The sequence below is a fragment of the Somniosus microcephalus genome, chromosome 11 (genome assembly GCF_052327205.1).
Source record: "Somniosus microcephalus isolate GS21.2 chromosome 11, FLI_Smic_1.0, whole genome shotgun sequence".
Classification (NCBI taxonomy): domain Eukaryota; kingdom Metazoa; phylum Chordata; class Chondrichthyes; order Squaliformes; family Somniosidae; genus Somniosus; species Somniosus microcephalus.
Window position 1 is genome coordinate 222,584,610 of NC_140997.1, and position 16,256 is coordinate 222,600,865.

Consider the following 16,256-nt stretch of genomic DNA (forward strand, 5'->3'; position numbering starts at 1 on the left):
CAACTTTGTGACCAAAAAGATGAGTCAGACCGACTAAAGCCAAACTTACACTGCAAAATAGCATTCTCTATTGGCTGTAAAGCGCTTCACGACATCCAGAAGTTGTGAAAGGTGCTACAAAAATGCATGTTTTTTTAACTTTCAAATTGAATCCACAAAGTGAAACTGCTGAATAGCCAGTTACAAAGTTAAGCTCACAAACAGAATCAATTAGAATTCCAACAACTTGTGTTCTTCCATTTACAATCTTTATGCAAAATCTTAATTCAAAATATTCAGCATGGGAATATAGCAGGCATTTTTTTGATATGCTCTCTCTAGCACTAGAGGTTGCAGTTTGCTATAATAAATGAAGGTTTGTGAAACCTGCAGAAGGTATATTCTTAAAGCAAGTCAATGGGTTATTTAAAATGATTTGACCTGGATATCCTGTAAATCGAAATATTTGAAATGCTCAAGAATACAAAGCAGTTCAAATTTTCAAAGTCAACTTTTTTTCATTTGGACCACTACGGATGACTCTCTCATCTGGTCGCAGTTGTGCGGTTAGCACCTTGGATGAGGGAAGTTGGCCAGCAGTAGCACTCGTGGGTTGGATGCTGTAAAACATTAAAATGAGCTGGTCCTGTGACCATGCAAAACTTAAAAGACATCACCCTCAATTAAGAAGTTTTTGGAGCCAAACAATTTTTTTTGTGATAAGGATCTCACCTCCAAAATCGGACAGGGGAGAAAGGGCAGTTAAAACAACAGAAGGAAAAATGTCTACATTTTTATTTTTATTTTCTGTAAATATTTTAATAGTTTTGTCAGGGGGAAAAAAAAAGGAAAAGGCAAGGTAAATTAAAACATATACTAGGGACGTGCAGGACATGGGAAGCACAAAAAAAAGGACAAGCCAAGCACAAGTACTTAATGCCCCTTCCTCACCAATTTGTTAGCTGGTTGAAGCTATTACAATAAAACTACTCAAATGTCAGGAGTAGCTTTATTACTGAAATACTAGTTTGATTTAGAGGCAATGCCCCTATCCTTAGCTTGCAGCACATTAATGTTCTCCTTTCACAGATGTTGGTTAGCCGCCAAAGCAGCATCACTCCTAGGTAAGCTTAGACAGAGTGCCAGGAGGTGATTCAATCTCCAGGAGCATGCACACCCAAGGTCAATTCTATCACTTGACATCCACACACGTGCACTTCCAGCTGACAGCCGGACAGAAAGCCTAGCCGACTTCCTCCCTTCCTAATTGAGGGCATTGAGACCTTCTGAAGAGATCATAGCAGAGACTGAAAATGAAACCTGTCCTTCCTAGGCTACCCACTGCTTTAACTATTGGGGCAGCCTGTTCTAAAACTATCTTTAAAGACAACACTGAGGATTACAAAATATGATGAGAAAGTGTAGACACTAAAAGGACACATTTATTGATCACACGGAAAAATAATCCAAGTGCTAACCTCAAGGTTTTATAAAGGGGAAAACGGGATGCAGAAATGCTCATGTTGCCTTCATCAGAGTATTAATATTAAACATGCATTTTCACTGCCTCAAGAAATTATGATATACCACATATGATCATGGCAACTTACTTTGTTTGAGATGTTTGTCTTGGCCATGTTCCATCCTCATTCTTCTGTTCTATTACTAAAACCTGGAAAAAAGGTAGTATGCCCTGTTAACACCAGATCAGCGTTGCACAGCACAGCCAGGCTGTCTGCATGCAAAACAGTTTTGAAAAAAGTGGCAGCTCAGTTTGTTCTCTTTTACCGCATTTTATTTACCCACCCAAGACAGCAGACATGTAACCTGCTCCCATTTCTGTGCTAATGCCACAAGATAATCATTGTGTCCCTGCAGAGGAGTGCTTAGCCTCTGCTTGGCTTGTCCAGTCAATGCTTTAAATAGGGAAATTGTATATGGTGTATTTCCAGTGAGAATAAGTGGTGCAGAGCTTGGTACAACATACTAAGTCATCAGACCTTTTTTCTCTGAGGGTATGTTGCTACTACCCTATTTTTAATCTTCATTTTCTCTCTCCGACACTCAACTGTACACAACCTGATCCCATACCAATCACCAAAACTACTCTTAACCAGAGAGCAGAAACTCCAAATTATTTCTGTTTCTTCTACAGAGTCATGCCTGGATTCTACTACCCCTTCCCACATGAGTATGGCTACAATCACAAGATGGATCATTACACAAAGTTTTGGGCATTACATTATAGGAAACATATTAGGGCTATGGAAATGTTATAGTGAAGATTCACTGGAATAATAGCAGAAATGAAAGACTGAAAGAAATGCATGAAAAATTGGGACTTTTTAAAAACTGGAACAGCAAAGGTCAAGGGCATTTCTATCAGATATTTTCAAATGTGAAAGATTGTTTTCACTAGTTGGCAAATTGGTAATAAGACGACAAATTTATCATTCATGAATAATGGGGGAAATCTCCCACAGTGGATTATTAGAAGATGGAATGTTTTACTATAAACAGTTATTGAAACAGAGACTATATAATTTAAAAGGGAATTGGTTTAGCAATAGAAAAGGAAGGACATAGAAGAATGTGGAAAGCGTAGGGAAATAAGATTAGAATAGATGGATTCAATTGGCTACAAATATAAACTTTTCAGTAGCAAGTAATGGAGCCAACACAAAACTTCAGCTCTCACGCTAAAAATAAATATACCTGTCGAAATGCACCATCTGTCACTCATATGAAATTGAGAATCCTCTAATTGCAAACAGCAGGCCATCAGCTACGACCATCAATCTGCCATATTTGGAGCTGTACAGCAGTTGCAGACTTGAAATCTGCTGTACAATTGCAGTGAGTCAGTTTTAACTTCAGTACATTTCTGAAAACTGAGTCACCAAACTAAAACCTCATGCTAGTTCAGGTGATTCGCTTGAAAAATCAAGCTTTATTTGAAGTAAAAAGCAGTCACAGCTTCTGCAGTTCACATCCTCCCCCTCTCCCTTTGCTTTCTTGCTATTCACCAGTCACATCAAAACTCCAGATGATGCCTTTTGCTCGCCTGCTATCAATCTCGATTCTTGGCTGTTCTGAATGATACCCATATATGAACTGGGAGAACCCCTCCAGCGAGGTATTTGAATACAGGCTACATGTGTAGACAAATAAATCTACTTAAAACCACCTGTCTGCTCCTTACCAGTAGTTGTTAACAAAGACATGTCCAGAGTCAGTGATTTACAAACTGTCCCCTCCCAAGCATGTTACGCAGCACAAAGTTAAATGCTGGTTTACTTTTGGAAAAACAAAAGTATTGTGGACCTAAATAAAAAGTCATCTCCCATTGGCTTAACTGTTTGGGGGAGGGGTAGAAAGGAGAGAGAGAGAAAGAGGGAGGGAGGGAGGGAGGGGAAAGCACGATGGCGATCGAGAGCAAGCGAGACACAGCCATTTTAATAATTTTACAGCAAGTCCCAAGAGAGAGAGTTGGCTGTTTCTTTTTTTTTTAAATAAAAAAGGATTGCATCGCTGAGCCTTAATATTTTGTCTTCTATTTTAGGCTGCATTTAGTGACACCACTATTCCCGGCCAGAATGGAGATGATTGGGTAATTCCCCCAGCAATCACTCCTGGAGGCCGCAATGCTGTACGTGACTGGGATTGATTTTACGCGCGTAATTTAGATTTTGTAACTATCCCCCACTCACTGCATTTTGCTGGGGAAATGACCCTGTTTTTAATCAGGAGAAGTTGCTGCAGTTTTGATCACGAGTTCAACTTGTTGTAGATCGTAGAGACTCTTAACTAGACTTTGCTTGCGTTGCTATTTGCTGAATAAATAGACTTTGCTGTACAATAGACTGTTTGCTGTAAGTCCCACCTGCCTCCATCTCATTGGCTGGCACAGTGGTGTCAACAGGCACTCAATTTTATTTCCAATGCTGCTGTAGGCCTTCCTGCCCGATCCAATAAATGGCTTCAGGGCTGTGCTGCAAAAGGAAGTCTTCCTGTAACTTGCCAAATAAATGCTTGTTATTCTCCATTTCCAGGCTGCTCCCTGTAATGCATTTCCTGGCCTTGCACAATCCTAGTCATGTAATCCACATCTCATTTCAATACACAGCTGACTGAGCATTGGGCATTGCCCAGATTTCACTGTCTGTATGATTTTAAAAGTTTTACAAAACAAATGCTACACGTGATTAATTTGGACAAATCAGTGGCTGGCATGTCTACATTGCTTTCACCTCACGTATCTTGCTGAAAACTCACTCCACTATAGCTAGGATTTCACAAAGCTGGTTTAAAAAAAAACTGTCCGTGTTTGAATTTTCATGACTCCACATACCAAGATCCGAAGTGGAAGTCATAAAAACTAAAAATGTTGATTGTTGTACAGTACAATTAGCAATCTATTAAAAAGATGATGCGAATGGAAGATTTAATGCTGGTTGAATACCGTGCCCTTGTTTCTCAAACCTATACTTGATGCCACGTTTACACGGAAACTCAGTGCATAATAAATCAAAATACAAAGCTGCAAATTCAGATCGGGTGAAGATGTCCTGTCAATTCCACGGAGAGTAGCGCCACTTACACTCCTAGTAATAGAGATGACAGGAAGCAGTACAAGATTGAATTTTTGCAGTCTGTTGGGCAGTTGTCACTAAAAATTGGTTACATACAACTACGTCCAAAAGTGACCGTTTTAGAACTAAATTTGATTTTGTTGTCACGGTGCTCCACTTTTTTTGTGGGGGAAGGGGGGGGGGTGGAAAGAGAGTGAAAAAAGGCAAAGAGGGGGAAAAGAGAAAGAGAGCGGGAACAGATCTGCAAAATCACTTTCCTATTAATTATTAAGTTTCTACCTTTTCACCACTCAAAATGTACTTTGTATTCTTCCAAAGCTTGTACTGCCCTCACTCCCAGCCCCACCGTCTCCATACAGAACAGCAGAATGTAATACCCACCTGTCCCTGATACAGACCAGCATCTTGCACAGTGTTATCTGGCTTGTTAAGCTGCTCATAAGTATTTGTCATGTACCTATTCCACAACCTCGTCTCCTTTTCAACTGAGATATCGAACAGCTTTCGCATCTCCTTTTCTATTGTATCTGTTTAAAAAAAAAAAGACAAAATGTAATATATGGCAATTAAAAATTTGAATAAACATTGGCTGTCAAGTGCTCTTCACAGATGCTGCCTGACCTGCTGAGTATCTCCAGCATTTTCTGTTTTTAATTCTAATTGAGTAACTGACCAGCAGACAGTAAGATCAGTTTGGAAACATCCACAATTATATAATTTTTTTAAATTATAGTTAGAATGCTAATTTGGATATCAAAGAAGAGGCTTTACATGAGAGCAAAGGAGAGGACTCCTCCCTATTGCCCCACGGCATTTTCTAGCGTGCAGACATAACATACTTAAGCAACATTAAATGTTCTTTCGGGCCTATTTAAAAACATTTTTTCTTCAGGTTTGGGTTCTATTTTTATAAGGTAAAAATTGGGAGAAAATCTAGGGGGAAAAAATTGGACCCCACAAAAACCCAAGTAAATTCAGAAAATCATTCAAAGACCCCACTATTAATTTGAAACATCACTGAAACTCAAGACATACAAGGGACTATGAAGAAATGCTGCTTTATGAACATTCCAAGTTGCAAAATGAAAGATTACAGAGTCATTGAGAATATACCAATCATCCGAGCTGATACTAGTTACCAAGAGCTAATGACCCATAACTACAGGTTTGAGCCCTTCGCTTAAATCACTCACTAACAAACATTTTATTATAATAACGATTCCTTATTAGTTTGATTTTTATTCTGTTGTAGGGAAACTGTCAGAAAGAAACGAGAGAATCAGAAAAGGGCAACAGAGAGTGACAATAAACAAGCAAATACAATGACATAATCACTGCAAAGTTGCAGTTACTTGACGACGATCTGGGTCCCCTTAAAAGGATATGAATTCTGAAGCCGCCCTTGCCTTTTTCCATTGAAAACTGGAGGCAAGATAAATGCGCAATTCATTAGTGACATTATCACACACGTTGCGTGCTGTACACCATGTCACTAATTCCGTGTGTGCACAGCTTGGGACATATATTCAGCAGAGACTAGAGAGAATTCAGATTTTTCCATGCCAAAAATCAGGAGACAAACCTTTTTAAACTGAGGCACCAATCAAAAAAAAAATGGATATTTATGGTGGAAACAGGTAAAAAAACACAACTTTCATAGTCCTTAAGCATACAGCTGGTGGGGTCCAAGACATGGTTGCCTCCCAGGGAATGCTGCCTGGCTGGGTAGTGGAGGGAGGGGGTGGGGAAAGCAAAGACCATAAGTAGGGTAGAGGCTTGGCTCTAAGACACGAGACAGATGAAAATGGTCTGAGCATGTAGAGATAATGATTTAAATGGTGAGCGAAAGGTCTTTCCCTGTTCCGACATTTAGTGTTGGAGTGTATGTAAAGCAAAAAAAAAGTGTGGATTTTTGGGACTGAACAAGTTACTTAGTAAAGAATGTTTTTAAATAAACTTTCATTTGTAGCTCAAGTACTAAAACTCAAGTAACTTGCAACCAATGTTCCCTGTAAGCTGCGCTATGCTGTTTCTTTTATTGCACGGTCCCTTGAAATTTCAGCACACGTGCGGTATTTACAATGGAGAAGCCGGCGAGCGGCCTTGCGTGGGACCTTTCCTATTACTGCGTGGCCTAAAGGAACATTGCTTGCAGCGGTTCAGTTCGTCAAATTGATGAGTCGTTCATGCTAAAGTATTAGGAAATAACCCCATAACCTGCAATAGCAAACATCTGCTTTTGGAAACCACAAATGCTTGTTAATTAATTGCCTCACTGCAGGTAAAGGACAAATCAGTTACAACATCCGCCGCCTCCAAGTAGGTTCACAGAATCTTACAGCACCGAAGGAGCCAGTCAGCACATCGTGGCTGTGCCGGCTCTTTGAGCTTTCCAATTTAGTCCCACGCCCCACCTTTTTCCCCAATAACCCTGCAAATTAGTCATCAAGTACGTGTCCAATTGCCTGTTGAAAGTTCCTGTTGAATCTGCTTACACCAACCTCTCAGGTAGTGCGTTCCAGATCTCAACAACCCCCTACATGAAAACATCTCATTTCCCCTCCAGTTCTTTTGCCAATTATTTTAAATCTATGACCTCTATTACCGACCGACTTGACAGAGGAAACAATTTCTCCCCACTTGCTCGATCAAAACCCCTCATAATTTTGACCACCACCATTAGGTCTCCCCTATACCTTCTCTGCTCTAAGGAGAACAATCCTAGCTTCTCCAATCTCTCCAGAGAACTGAAGTCTCTCACGCCTGGTATCATCCTGGGAAACCTTCTCTTATCCTTGCCAAGGCCGTGACATCCTTCCTAAGATGTGATGTCCAGAATTGTATACAATACTCCAGCTGAGGCCTAACCAGCGATTTGTAAAGGTTTGGCATGACTTCCTTGTTTTTGTATTCAATGCCCCTATTTACAAAGCCAAGTATCCCACACGCTTTCTTAACCACCTTATCAACTTGCCCTGCCACCTTTGTGAATATGCACCCCAAGGTCCATTTGCTCTTGCACCCCCTTCAAAATAGTACCATTTAGATTATACTACCTCTCCATGTTGTGCATCACTTCACACTTATCTGCATTAAATTGCATCTGCTATGTGTCTGATCATTTCACCAGTGTGTCCATGTCCATCTGAAGTCTGCTACTATCATGCTCAATATTTACTACGCTGCCAAGTTTTGTATCATCCGTAAATTTCAAAATTGGACTCTATACCAAAGTCCAGGTCATCTATATATATAAAGCGGCTCTTCTGTCTGTCCCGATGTCTGTCTGTCCGCCTGGTCTCTATACGTTTGGAAGTTACAGAGCGTACCGACGCGCGTGTCGCCTCAAAAGAAAGCTTGCGATTCCGGACCGGTCATAGGCGTATTTACGTTTCGGCCGGACAAAAATCCCGCCCGCGGTATCCAAAAAACGTTCAACATTCTGCTCATTATCCCCTCATTAGCATTGAGTGACTGTGATGTCGAAGAGCTGCTATGATGTCAGAGCAGTTTTTGTGCTGTCATAAAGAAATCAATGCTTTCACTGTGCCCAGCCTACTCAGCTGGGGTGACTCGGGCCGGGCTTCTTCCTCTCTTTCTCTCCGTCTCTTTATCTCTCTCTCTCTCCCCCCCAGTTTCTCTCTCTCTCCCCCAGTTTCTCCCTCTCTCCCCCCTCAGTCTCTCTCTCTATCTCCCAGTCTCTCTCTCTCCTCCAGACTCTCCCTCCTCCAGTCTCTCTCTCCCCCCAATCTCTCTCTCGTTCCCCGTCTCTCTCTCTCCCCCAGTCTCTCCCTCTCTCCCCCCCTCCCCCCCCCCTCAGTTGCTCTCTCTCTCTCCCCCAGTCTCTCTCTTCCCCCCTGGTCTCTCTCTCTCTCTCTCCCCCCCCCCCCCCAGTCTCTCTCTCTCCTCTCTCTCCCCCCAGTCTCTCCACTCTCGCTCTCTCCCCTGTCTCTCTCTCTCTCCCCCTCAGTCGCTATCTCTCTCCCCCCTCAGTCTCTCTCTCTCTCTATCTCCCCAGTCTCTCTCTCTCTCCCCCAGTCTCTCTACTCTTTCTCTCTCCCCGTCTCTCTCTCTCCCCCCAGTCTCTCTCTCTCTGCTTCCCTCTCTGTCTCGGTCTGTGTCTCTTTCACTCTCTCTCTCTCCCTCTCTCTCTGTCTCTCTCTCTCTCTGTCTCCTTCCCTCTCTGTCTCCCTGTCCTTCCCTCTCTCTGTCTCTCTCTCTCTCCTTCCCTCTCCAAACAGGGCGATACCGAATTTCTAGCCCTCTCCCCCGTCTCTTTATCTCTCTCTCTGTCTCCCAGTCTCTCTATCTCTTCCCCCGTCTCTCTCCCCCCCAGTTTCTCTCTCTCTCTCCCAGTCTCTCTTTCTCTCTCAATCCTCAGTCTCTCTCTCTCCCCCAGTCTCCCAGTCTCTCTCTCCTCCAGACTCTCCCTCCTCCAGTCTCTCTCTCTCCATCTCTCTCCTCCAGTCTCTCCCTCCTCCAGTCTCTCTCTCCCCCCAATCTCTCTCTCGCTCCCCGTCTCTCTATCTCTCTCTCTCGTCTCCCAGTCTCTCTATCTCTCTCTTCCCAGTCTCTCTCCCTTCCCCGTCTCTCTCTCTCTCTCCCCCTCTCCCCCAAGTCTCTCTACTCTTTTTCTCTTCCCCCCAGTCTCTCTCTCTCTCCTTCCCTCCCTCTCTCTCTCCTTCCCTCCCTCTCTCCTTCCCTCCCTCTCTCGTCTCCCCCCAGTCTCTCTCTCTCGCATCACGGGGGGCGTTTCATTCCATGTGTGGGCGTGCCTAATACTGCAGCCTCCCAAAACGTCGCCGCCATTTTTTAAATACAGACAGCGACAGCACCAGCACAACAAACCCCCACAGTGCGGCTCTGGCAAAGTATCCCGCTCCCGGCCCGCCGGAGCGGGCGGTGAGTTGGGGTCACTCGGGCCGGGCCTCACAACTGCTCGGCCCAAGACACAGAGCGGGGGAGCAGCAGCGGCCGGCCGTAAACCGCGCGGCCCTGTAAACTGCCGTTTTACAAAAAAGCCTTGGCAACGCCGGGCTTCCCCCCCTTCCCTACCCCCCTTCCGCCCCCTTCCCCCTCCCGCCCCCTTCCCCCCCAGTTGCTCTCTCTCTTCCCCCCAGTCTCTCGCTCTCTCTCTTCCCCCAGTCTCTCGCTCTCTCTCTTCCCCCCCCAGTCTCTCACTCTCTCTCTTCCCCCCAGTCTCTCGCGCTCTCTCTCTTCCCCCCAGTCTCTCGCTCTCTCTCTTCTCCCCAGTCTCTCGCTCTCTCTTCCCCAGTCTCTCGCTCTCTCTCTTCCCCCCCAGTCTCTCGCTCTCTCTCTTCCCCCCAGTCTCTCGCTCTCTCTCTTCCCCCCAGTCTCTCGCTCTCTCTCTTCTCCCCAGTCTCTCGCTCTCTCTCTTCCCCCCAGTCTCTCGCTCTCTCTCTTCCCCCCAGTCTCTCGCTCTCTCTCTTCCTCCCAGTCTCTCGCTCTCTCTCTTCTCCCCAGTCTCTCGCTCTCTCTCTTCCCCCCAGTCTCTCGCTCTCTCTCTTCCCCCCAGTCTCTCGCTCTCTCTTCCAACAACAACATGCCCTCGAAAAAGCCTCGGCACCGCCGGGCACCCCCAGCTAGTTTATATATAAAACAAGATTAGCAATGGTCCAATACTGATCCCTGGGGACCCCACTCCATACTTCTCTCCCGTCAGAAAAACATCCGTTTACCACTACTCTTACCTCCGACCCCTTGGCCAATTACGTACCCAAGTTACCGCCGTCCCTTTAATCCCATGTGCTTCTATTTTCCAAATATGTCTGTTATGTGGTACTTTATCAAATGCCTTTTGAAAGTCCATATATACACACTGCACTACCTTCATTAGCCCTCTTGTTACTTCAAAGAACTCAATACTCAGACACAATTTGCCTTTAACAAATTTGTGCTGGCTGTCCCTCATTAGCCATGCTTCAAGTGAGAATTAATTTTGTCCTCGACAGTGGTCTCCAGTAGTTATTCCACCACTGATGTTAGACTGATTGGCCTGTAGTTACCAGGAGCTCATGGACTTTTGTCTCCAAGTTTGAGACCATCCGTTCAGCTGCCTCTGCCACTTCCCTTCCTTCCCCTAGCCCACCGGGCCAAACTTCCTCTAAGGTTCCCCCCTGCCCCAGCCCTGAACTCACATCTTTATCCAGTTTCTCTCTGCGCTCATCTTGTCCATGAGACCCACTTCCTGCTCCCTTGACCCTATTCCCACCAAACTGCTGACCACCCAACTTCCTTTTCTGGCTCCAATGTTAGCTGACATGGTTAATGGTTCTCGCTCCTCAGGTACTGTCCCCCTCTCCCTCAAATCTGCCGTCATCACCTCTCTCCTCAAAAAACCAATCCTTGACCCCTCCATCCATGCAAACTACCGCCCCATCTCCAACCTCCCTTTTCTCTCAAGTCCTTGAACGCGTTGTCGCCTCCAAAATCCGTGTCCACCTTTCCCGCAATTCCATGTTTGAATCCCTCCAATCAGGTTTCCGCCCTTGCCACACTACCGAAACGGCTCTCATCAAAGTCACAAATGACATCCTTTGTGACTTTGACAAAGGTAAACTATCCCTCCTCATCCTTCTTGACTTGTCTGCAGCCTTTGCCACGGGACCACGCCATCCTTCTCCACCGCCTCTCCACCGTCGTCCAGCTGGGTGAGACTGCACTCGCCTGGTTCCATTTTTATCTATCTAATAATCATAGCCAGAGAATCACCTGCAATGGCTTCTCTTCCCGCTCCCGCATTGTTACCTCTGGTGTCCCCCAAGGATCTATCCTTGGCCCCCTCCTATTTCTCATCTACATGCTACCCTTTGTCATCCAGGGAGCTCTAGCTTTGGATGCTCCATCTTTCCTCCTTATGGGAATATGCTTGATTTGTACCCGAACTATCCCCACCTTGAAGGCTTGCCATTGCTCATTTACTGTTTTCTTGACCAATCTTTGTTTCCAGTCCACATGTGCTAGGTCCCTTCTCAAAATCACCAAAATTAGTTCTCTTCCAGTTGGGTATTTTCACTGTTGATTTTTCTTTGTCTCTTTCCGTAACTACTTTAAACCTAATTATATTATGATCATTATTGTCCAGATGTGCTCCCACTGAAACACACTCCACTTGCCCTACTTCATTCCCTAGAACTAAATCCAGCACTGCTTCCTTCCTCGCTGGGCTAGAAACATACTGATTAAGTTCTTCTGTGCACATTTTTGGAATTCTTCACCCTCCTTGCCTTTACACTTTTTCTCCGACTATTAATGTTCTATTATTTTTATATTTCTCTGAAATCTGCCTACATATTTGCTCCTCTATCTCCTTCTCACTATTTGGGGGTCTATAGTAAACAACCAGCAGCAATGTAACAGCTCCTTTTCTGTTCCTTAAATCTAACCAAATAGGTTCAGTCTTTGAACGCTCTAGTATATCGTCCCTCTGTAGAATTGTAATATTATCCTTGTTCAATATTGACAACCCCCGACTCTTTTCCTTTCCTATCCCTCCTGAATACATAGCCAGGAATGTTTAGTTCTCATTCCTGCCAATGTTTAAGCCAGGTCTCCGTTCTAGCCACTATATCATAACCCCATGTGGCAACTTGTGCCTGCAGCTCATCAAACTTATTTGTAACACTCTTTGCATTCCAACACCATGCGAGTCTCCTGCTCTTTCTACACTACTCTTTATTCTGCTGCTGTTTGTCCCTCCTAGTTTTCTACGCACCTTGTCTCTCCTCTCTGCTGCTATGTCCTGGTTCCCCCTCCCCTTGCCAATTTAGTTTAAACCGTCCCCCACAGCACTAGTTAACCTCCCGACAAGGACATTGGTCCCAGCCCTGTTCAGGTGCAACCTGTCTGGCTTCTACAGGTACCTCCTGCCCCAGAACTGGTCCTAATGCCCAGGAATCTAAAGTCCTCCCTCTTGTACCACTTCTTCAGCATTCACCTGCATTATCTTCCAGTTTCTGTACTCAATAGCACGTAGCACTTGTGAGTAACCCAGAGATTACCACCTTTGAGGTTCTGTTTAATTTTTTCCTAGCTCCTGAAACTTTGCCTGTAGCACCTCAACCCTTTTCCTCCAGTCATTGATTTCAATATGGACCACGATTTCTGGCTGTTTCCCTCCACCTCGCAGAATGCCCTGCACCCAGTGATATTCTTTCCCCTTTTCTACCACTTTTCCTACATCCAAGAGTAACTCCTTTTTGTCCGTCCCTTCCCCAATCAATGAGATCATGGCTGATCTGCGACCTAACTCCATATACCCACCTTTGGCCCATGTCCCTTAATACCGTTGGTCAATAGAAAGCGAACAATCTCCGATTTAAAATTAACAATTGATCTAGCATCAATTGCCATTTGTGGAAGAGTTCCAAATTTCTACCACACGGTGGCATAGTGGTTAGCACTGTTGCCTCACAGCGCCAGGGACCCGGGTTCGAATCCGGCCTCGGGCGACTGTCTGTGTGGAGTTTGCACATTCTCCCCGTGTTTGTGTGGGTTTCCTCCGGGTGCTCCGGTTTCCTCCCACAGTCCAAAGATGTGCGGGTTAGGTTGATTGGCTATGATAAATTGACCCTTAGTGTTAGGGGGATTAAATACGTGGGGTTACAGGGATAGGGTGGGATATGTGTTGGTGTAGGGGTTACGGGGATCGGGTGGGATATGTGTCGGTGCAGGCTCGATGGGCTGAAATGGCCTCTATCTGCACTGTGGGGTTTCTGTGATTCTGTGACCACCCTTTGTGTGTAGAAGTGTTTCCTAATTTCACTCCTGAACAGTCTGGCTCTAATTTTTAGACTATGCCCCCTAGTTCTAGAATCCCCAACCAGTAGAAATAGTTTCTCTCTATCTACCCTATCTGTTCCCATTAATATCTTGAAAACTTCGATCAGATCACCTCTTAACCTTCTAAATTCTAGGGAACACAACCCCAATTTGTGTAATCTCTCCTCGTAACTTAACCCTTGAAGTCCAGGTATCATTCTGGTAAACCTACGCTGCACTCCCTCCAAGGCCAATATATCCTTCCTAAGGTGTGGTGCTCAGATTGGACCTCCATTGTTTTTAGCCTTTCACCATTTAGAAAGTAACCTCTTCTATCCTTTTTAGGTCCAAAGTGGATGACCTCACATTTGCCACAGTTTTGCCCGTTCATTTAACCTGTCGACATCCCTTTGTATTTTTATGCTCCATCTACACTGCCTACAGTTCCATCTATCCTTGTCTCATCAGCAAATTTGGAAATATGACTTTATATGTCATCATCTAAGTCGTTAATAAATACAGTGAATAGTTGAGGCCCCAACACAGATCCCTGCGGGACACCACTAGTCACATCCTGCCAATTTCAGTACCTACCCATTATCCCTACTCTCTGTCTCCTGCCGCTCAGCCAATTTCCTAACCAGGTCAATAATTTGCCCTCAATTCCGTGGGCTTCTACCTAGTTAACTGTCTCTTATGTGGGACTTGATCAAATGCCTTCTGGAAGTCCATATAAATAACATCCATAGACATTCCCCTGTCCACTACTTTAGTCACCTCTTCAAAAATTCAATCAGGTTTGTCAGGCCTTTCACAAATCAATGCTGGCTCTCTCTGATCAACTGAAAATTTGAGAGGTCACCCTATCCTTAATTATAGACTCTAGCAATTTCCCGACAAGATGTTAGGCTAACTGGTCTATAATTCCTCTCACCATTTTTGAATAGCGGAGTGACATGCACAATTTTCCAATCTAAAGGAACGGTTTGTGAATCGAGAGAACTTTGGAAGATTATAGTTAGGGCATCTGCAATGTACTCACCTACTTCCTTTAAAACCCTGGGATGGAAACCATCTGGTCCTGGGGCTCTGTCAGTCTTTAGTGCCATTATTTTCTTCATTACTATTATTTTACTTACATTAATTTTATTGAGTCCCTATCCCTGATTTAGTTTCCTTGGGATTTCTGGCAAGCTATCCTCTTCCTCTACTGTAAATACTGACACAAAGTAATTATTCAACATGTCCACCATTTCCTTATTATTGATAATATCACTGCTTTCAGTTTAAGGGACCAACATTGCTCCTGACTACCCTCTTTTTCCTAATATAAGTGTAAAAGAATTTTGTGTTGATTTTGATATCTCTTGCAAGTTTCCTTTCATACTCCATTTTTGTAGCGCTTACTATCTGTTTTGTGGCCCTTTGCTGTTCTTTGTATCTTTCCCAGGATTTGTGCTATTTTTTTCATTTTTGTATGCTTTTTCTTTTAGTTTTATGCTGTCCCTTATCTCTTTAGTCGTCCACTGCTTTTTTTTTTGGCAAGGAGAGCTCTCTATCACCCTATATTGGTTCTAGATCACCTTAAATTCTTTTTTGAATATCTCCCACTGATATTCTGTCGTTTGACCCATTACAGGAAACTTTGTGCTATCCGGCACCGAGCTGTTGCCGTTCCCTCAAAACTGCCGGACACACCAGCGTTAATGTTGAAGCATACGGAGCTTTTCATCTCCGTATCTGACAACAAACATTGTTGCTTAGCAACAGCTTCTAAACAGTCAGCCCGTACCTTGGAAGCGTCTCTCTGAAGCTGTTGCTAAGCTACAGGGACTTTGCAGAGCCTGACTGTTGGGGGAAAAAAAAGCCACGAGAAGAAAAAAAAACTAACAAAACGGCTCCTGATTTTTGCCGGTGGCTCGAGCTTGCCGGACATTTAGCCTCCGGATAACACAAAGTTTCCTGTAATAGATTTGCCCAGTTTACTGTGGGCAGTCTCTGTCTCATCCCTTTGAAGTCGGCCTTACCCCAATCTAGAGCTGTTTTGAGTTTCTCCCTTTCAAATGCTATGTTGAACTCAATCATGCTATGATTGCTATTGGATAACTGTTCATGCACAGTTAGGCTGTTAACTAAATCTGGCTCATTACTCATTACTAAATCTAATATTGTAGCCTCTAGGACAGGCCTTAGATTACATTATAAGTTTACTATGTAGCTTAAAGTCATCCAAGCTCTGATGATAGCTACCCGTATCCTATTATTACAACTGTTGCAGGATAAACCAGATGCAGATAACCACACAGAAGGAATTTGAAAGAATGTACGTTCATCGCTTGATGCAAGTCTGAAACAATTGCAAAGTTCATATAAATTCCTGGAGTTACGGGTATGCAAGAAGTTAATTTTTTACTGACAGCAAATTCCAAGATGTTGGATTAAAAAAAACCTGTTTGCTCCACATTTCAGTTTTATAAAGTATGACCACCAAGATGCCATATGCTTCATTGATCATAAGGTTTGGGGCTGTTTGGCGTCACAATTAACCCTCCTTATCCAGGACCAACCAGAAGGGACTAGAGTTCCACCTTCCGTTTCCAGTCACAATTGATACTCTAGTCCCGAGAATGAACTGGTTATTGCTTTATTTCAATGACGTTTTAGACTTGCAATGAGTAGGGTCAGATTGAAGTTACTCATGTTCCAGACCAAAAGTACACAAAGTTAGTTTGCCACCCATTAACTGTATGAATCTGTGGTAAATCTAACAACAGAGGCTTTTGAATTGAATGCAGAACTGTAGATGGCAGTGCACGCCTGATCTGTTCCATGTGGGAACCTGAAGGATTGTAAATACACAGCTCAAAGCGAGATATTTTACATTATACCCCTCCCATCCGCAGA

At 44.0% G+C, this 16,256-nt stretch overlaps 1 protein-coding gene across 2 annotated transcripts in view; it reads right to left on the reverse strand.

The window, feature by feature from the left end:
* usp4 (ubiquitin specific peptidase 4) overlaps positions 1-16,256 on the reverse strand; it is an 83,374-nt gene that overhangs the window by 40,997 nt on the left and 26,121 nt on the right. For both annotated transcript variants that reach the window (XM_086002028.1, XM_086002027.1), the window contains exons 5-6: positions 4,953-5,098; positions 1,590-1,651 (exon numbers count right to left, since the gene is read on the reverse strand). In XM_086002028.1, coding sequence (XP_085858154.1) covers positions 1,590-1,651; positions 4,953-5,098 — 208 coding nt within the window. The remainder of the gene's footprint in view (positions 1-1,589; positions 1,652-4,952; positions 5,099-16,256) is intronic.